Source organism: Diceros bicornis, chromosome 25, assembly GCF_020826845.1.
Source record: "Diceros bicornis minor isolate mBicDic1 chromosome 25, mDicBic1.mat.cur, whole genome shotgun sequence".
In the NCBI taxonomy this organism is placed as follows: Eukaryota; Metazoa; Chordata; class Mammalia; order Perissodactyla; family Rhinocerotidae; genus Diceros; species Diceros bicornis.
In genome coordinates this window covers 21,994,209-22,000,208 of record NC_080764.1, presented here as the reverse complement: position 1 = coordinate 22,000,208, position 6,000 = coordinate 21,994,209, and the positions used below count along the sequence as shown (strand labels likewise).

The 6,000-nt window shown below is 43.4% G+C and overlaps 1 protein-coding gene across 1 annotated transcript in view; it reads left to right on the top strand.

Annotated features, from left to right (window-relative positions):
- Positions 1–5,649: 5,649 nt before the first annotated feature.
- The window catches only part of UTP20 (UTP20 small subunit processome component), a 99,229-nt gene continuing 98,878 nt past the window's right edge, over positions 5,650–6,000 (top strand). The window contains exon 1 of the mRNA XM_058568572.1: positions 5,650–5,855. Within this exon, the coding sequence (XP_058424555.1) occupies positions 5,811–5,855 (45 nt within the window). The 5' untranslated portion in view covers positions 5,650–5,810. The remainder of the gene's footprint in view (positions 5,856–6,000) is intronic.

The following is a 6,000-nucleotide window of genomic DNA, read 5'->3' as shown; positions in this document are numbered from 1 at the left end:
TAAATTAGCTATACAGGTATTGTTTAGGTTGCAAATGACAGAACCCAATTTAAACTGGCTTAAGCACAAAAGGGTGAATTAATGAACTAAGGTAACTAAAAAGTCCAAGGACCGGATGGATCCAGTGGCTCAAATAAATTAATCAGTTTCCTTCTCTCTCTCAGCTCCATTTCCCTTTGCAGAGACTTCATTCTCCAGGAGACCTTTCCATGAAGTAACAACAATGGCCACCAACAGCTTCAGGCTCCTATCATCTTGGCAAATTCTAGAAAAAGAGGCACCTCCTGCTCTGTAGGTCTAGAAAAAGTTCCAGGTAGTGCTCTTGGCCCAGCTTGGGACACATGCCCATCTCTGAACCAGTTACTCGGCTAAAGAAATACAGCCCAGGACACAGACTCTCCCTGGTGCTTAATCTGAACTTCAGACACTGAGAATGAACAAAGAGCGATTCTTCAAAGGCAAATCATGATGCTGTTTCCAGAGGAAGAGAGAAGAAATACTGTCAAGAAATCTACCAATGTCTACCACAGCAGCCAAGCTTTTATTTCTCTAAATCTGTCCCTCCTAGTTTACATTCTTAAGATGTGGGACAGTAAAAGGCACTGAACTTGAAGTTAGGAGACCCGAATTCAAATCCCTCCACCACTTAGCAGCTCTGCGAGTATAAGCTCTCAGATCCCTCATACTCAAAATGAGGATAGTACAACCTACCTCGTAGATGTGGGTAGGAGAATTATATAATGATAACAGCAAACACTAATATAAAGACCAAACGGACATAATAGTAAACTTTTACTTTCTATAGCATCTGGTAAGTGCCAGACAACGTTATAAGCACTTTAACGTAAGTAAGTCAGTGATTCTCAAACTTGAGCCTGTATCAGAATCACCTGGAAGGCTTGTAAAAGCACAGATTCCTAGGCCCCACCCCAGAGTTTCTGATGCACCTCCAAAGTTTCTCAGGTTTGGGGTGGGGCCTGAGAATTTGCATCTCTAACAAGTTCCCACAGGGCGCTGATGCTGCTGATTGAACACCACACTTTGAGGACCGACATATTAGGTCAGTGGCTCCTCAAAACAACCCCATGAGGGGCACTAGTATTACCACTAATTTGGGGGTGAGTAAACTGAGGTTCACATAGCAGTGGCAGAGCAAGGGTGTGAGCCTGGGAGGCCTGGCAGCAGAGTCCAAGCTGGCCTCTCCTTCCAAGAAGCAACTAGGATGTAACAACCAAGGCAAAAACCAATTTGGATGCGATGATAGAACCAAGGGGAGAGCGGGAAAATGGAGAGGGGGCGATAAATCAAAACTGTGGGACCCCTTATCCTGACTAAAAAAGAGGTCAATGGTCTAGTTAAGGATAGAAATAAAGATTAGAAATCACAAAAATGGGTAGGTAAAAATATGCAGATGTTTAAATTGTTCAAAAAGCAGGTTAATTTAGCTTATCCTCTGACATCTCCTAAAAGAAAATAAGGAATTTAAAGTTCATCACAGAAATGCAAATGGTGTGTGAAAGTGAGGAAGGAAAACAAGCCGAACATAGAAGGCAATAGTGTGTGTGCGTGCGTGTGTGTTTCAGGGGGTGGGGAAGGGTGTTACAAATATTTTAACACCGACTGAAAAACTGCACCAACTCCTCTGTAAAAAGTTGAGTCACTCACTGCATTAAAAATAAAAAGCAGAAGGAGAAGCAGCAGCAACGATCTGCAAGAGGCGTGCTTAAAACCGAAGACAAGAACAGTGTTGTGGATTTTTTATATTTTTCAAGAGAAGCTGGAAATCTGGATTATTACCTGTGAGGCCCACCAATTTGCCATTTCTGGTCTAACGTCTCTGATGCCTGAGCTTTAAACAAGGGAAAGGGGAACGGAAGCTCAGTGGTCCCAGGGCTACAAGGGATCTTGAGATGCTTTATGTCAAAGGATCTCCTTACCAACCAGTAAGTGAAAAGGCAGATTTGGTTATTACGCCTAATCTAAAGATGAGGAAACTGAGACTCAGAAATTAAGTCACAAGTGTAGGTATCAGCTAATACATGGAAAATCCTAGAAATGTGACCCAGGCGTTCTGAATCCAAACTTCGTGCTCTTGCTGTCTCCCGATTTACACACAACTGTGAACAGTACACAGGTCTCTCAAGAAGGGCATGATCTGTGGATCAGCTTTCCTTACTACCATAATTGAGCTACTAAAATATCCTCCTTGGCCCCCTCTTTCTTCTTTTCCCTTCACTCTCCTCTATTGGTTTCAGATCTCACTTCCTTGGTCCCTTATTCTGAGTCAGGATCATCTCCGGTTTGATATATTGCATCCTCTGAGCCCCTTTTTAGACAAGACCATGCCACCAGGCAGACCTGTCCCCTTCCTGCCCATAACATACAATATCTTAGTTAATCTTTCAACAGCCTTGGATTACTGTTGTCCCCTCTTTATAAATAAGGAAACCAAAACTCTCCCCACATCTGACTTTCACCTGGTCCCTTATGTTTTCCTTTTTATTAGCCCAAGGATATTAAGGATGATAACATTGCCATCCTTGACAAGGTGTAGCTTTGGATTAGGAACTAAAAGCAACCAAATTTGTACTCAACACTTTGAGCCTTTCATGTGCTGTTCCCTCCCTTTTATATTCTTCCCTCTACCTAGCTAACACCATTCGTGTCCATGCTCCTCCCTTGCCTGGCTAACTTCTATCCATCTTCCAGGCCTCAGCTTAGCTGTCACTTCCACCCCGAAGCCTTCTCTGGATTCCGCTTCCATGTCCAGGCTGGGTAAACTCCTCATGTGCTCTTATATTCCCCTGGGCTTGAAACTGCAGTGCAATAGGAACTAAGGAAACAAAGACTAAAAAGCAAAACTTCCAGGAGTTCCCAATCAAGCTCAAGAAGGAAAGAGTGAAGGAATTACGTGTATAAGTTTCCTGGCTGGAATGGATGGGGCAGGCAGAACGATTGTGGAAAAAGGAAACAGAGGATGGCACGGGAGTATTCAAGGCCTTGGCACAGAGGGCAAAAGCTAGAGGCAAGGAGATGCTCATAAGTAAACAATGGTCTTTTCAAGGCTGCCTTGGAACCTCAGAAACTTAGCTTTGGGAGAGACCTTAAAAGTCATGTGGTGCAACCTATATCCAATGCAGGAGTTATATTACTCTTGAGTTTGTCAAGGTTAAACCAAATATTGCATGCTTTGTTAATTCAACAGGCATTCATTAAACAACTCTTAAGTTCAAGGGATGCACTGGTGATACAAAGTTGAAAAAGTACATGGTTTCTGCCCTTAAGGAACTTGTCCAGTAGCCAGATAGTAGAGGATAAATGGTCACTTATTTATCCATTCAGCAAACATTTATTCCATGCTCTGTGTGTCTACACAATACCCTGAAAGATTGGTATTATTATCACCTCCATTTAATAGATCAGCAAGTTGGGTCTCAGAAAGCTTAAGTAACTTGTCCAAGGTTATACAGTTATGGTACCTGGCACCATTCTAAGTATCTTTCATTCATCGGCTTATTTACTCTGCACAACACCCTATGATACAAGTACTTTTGTTAACTCCATTTTACATATCAGGAAATGATGCTCGGAGAGGGTAAGTAACTTCCCTAAGGTCACACCACTAACAAATGGCAGAGCTAGAATTCAAACCCAGGCAGTCTGGTTCCAGCATCCATGATCTTAACCACCATGTTATATTGATTAATTGTTCAACCAGAGTTGTCCATATATGAGGATCATATAATGAGTAACAACGCAATACATAACTTGTGTCAGTTCTCTTAGCGTCCTTGATTTTCCTTTTTCTCTCTTCTCTTTACTGTTCCGTTAACTCCATTACCAAAAATAAATAACAGAGAAGGAAAACAACACAGTTATCTGTGGGTGATTTTAGCAATAAGTGGGGAAATTGCTTAGAGTGGGAGCTCCTACCCTCAGATAACGCAGACTTTTAACTCTCTGAAATCATCTACACATTTTAGTATGAATGCGCTTATTTGCCTTTTTCTGAGGAGAAGGTCTATAGCTTTCCTAGACTTCCTTAAGGAATCTGTGACCCATCAAGGTGAAGAACCATCCAAAGAAAAGAAAAAGCCAATTAGCCTACTGGAAGCCAGCCAAACACTGGGCACTTCTATATTTTATTATTATGGGGGGGGGTTGGTGAGGAAGATTGGCCCTAAGCTAACATCTGTTGCCAATCTTCCTCTTTTTGCTGATGAAGATTGGCTCTGAGCTAACATCTGTGCCCATCTTCCTCTATTTTGTATCTGGGATGCTGCCACAGTGTGGCTTGATGAGCAGTGCATGGGTCTGCACCCGGGATTCGAACCTGCGAACCTCAGGCCGCTGAAGCAGAAGGTGCAAACTTAACCGCTATGCCACCAGGCTGGCCCCATATTATTAAAAAATAAAATCCATAAATGCTATGGAGCCATTAAAAATATTGCCAATAACAATACAAAAGTGTTATGTCTACTTCACTTCTTCACCTGATTCCCTCCTCAATCTATGCATATTTTGCTTCCTTTCCTCCATACTGGACTATACTCGTCAAGGTTACCAGTGACCTTCACCTTGTCAGATCCAGCAGATACTTCTCTATGCTCAGCTTTCAGTATAGTTGGCCACTGGCTCTCCTTGCGTGCCAAGACTAGTCCGCTTCTACCTCACTGGCTCTCTCCCAGTCACCCTCCTGGTCACTGCTAAATGCTGGAGAACTCCAAGGTTCAAATTGGGTCCTCTTCCCTTCTTCATCCTCCTTTTCATCACTCTCTCCCTAAATGATCTCATCCAGTTCCATGGCTTCAAATACTTCAGAAGTTAAGCATATGTAAGGTATTTAACTCACACCTCCAGCCCTCACCTCTACACTGAGCTCTAGGCAGGAATGTACTATCTGTTTAACAGCTCTCCTTGGCAATCTAAGATGTAAACACCTCAGACTAAATATTCCCAAACAGAATTATTATTATTATTGTTAATATTATTAATGTCTGTCTTGTGTAACTCACAGAACAGTGCTTAGCCCATAGTAGACTCTCAAGAAAAACGTGTTGAATGAAAGAATAAGTGAAATATATATATACATATACACACACATACACAAAACTGTTTGTACAATTATGTTTACCAACACGACATTACGGTGGTAGGAAAAACAGCAAAATGTTAACAGTAGTTGTACATGAAATTATAAGATTTTTCTTTAAAATTCCTCTTCTATTTTTATTTAGAACGTAGTGGTTAAGCACATCAGAATCTTGGGCAGAGTGACCTCCGCCAGGCTGCCACTTACTAGCTGCACATCTTTGCTTTCCTCCTCTGCTAAAGGGGCTTAAAAATATGTACCTCATTTATACTCATTAAGCGTTCACAACGTGCTTTACTGTGAAACTCGATGTAAATAGCTTTGCATGATGCAGGGTACACAGTGAGGGACAGTGATTGTTAGCTGATTACAGGCATTTCTTCTTTTACAATAAATATGTAAAAAATACATATTTTTCTTGTAAACCTTTACCAAAGAGAGTACAAACAAAAACCTCGCCCAACAAGCGCCTCCAAGACTCCGACCGGCTGCCGGGAGAGTGCGCCTGCTCCGTCCGCTTCTTCCGCCCACGTGACCAGTTCAGGCTCCACCCCGTCTCCAACATGGCGGCGCCCAGTGGTTTCAGCTGCACGTGAGAAAGAGTCTGCGCGCCTGGGAATCGGAGAGTGCAAGTGTGTGAGCCAGTTTCCTCTCCTGTCGTCGGTAGCATCCCTTCGACCCTTCCCTAGGTCCTCGCGGCCGCTGCCCCTTTGCAGCCATGAAGACGAAGCCCGTTTCGCACAAGACCGAGAACACGTACCGGGTGAGCGAGGGAACTTGGGCCGGGAACCGTGGGTCCCTGCTGCCTCAGCCGTGGGACTGGCTCTGAGCGGACTCCCGGGGCTGCAGTGTTCTGGGCCAACCGTGAGTCACCTGCCCGGAGGCTCTGGCAGAAGAGGGAGATTTTT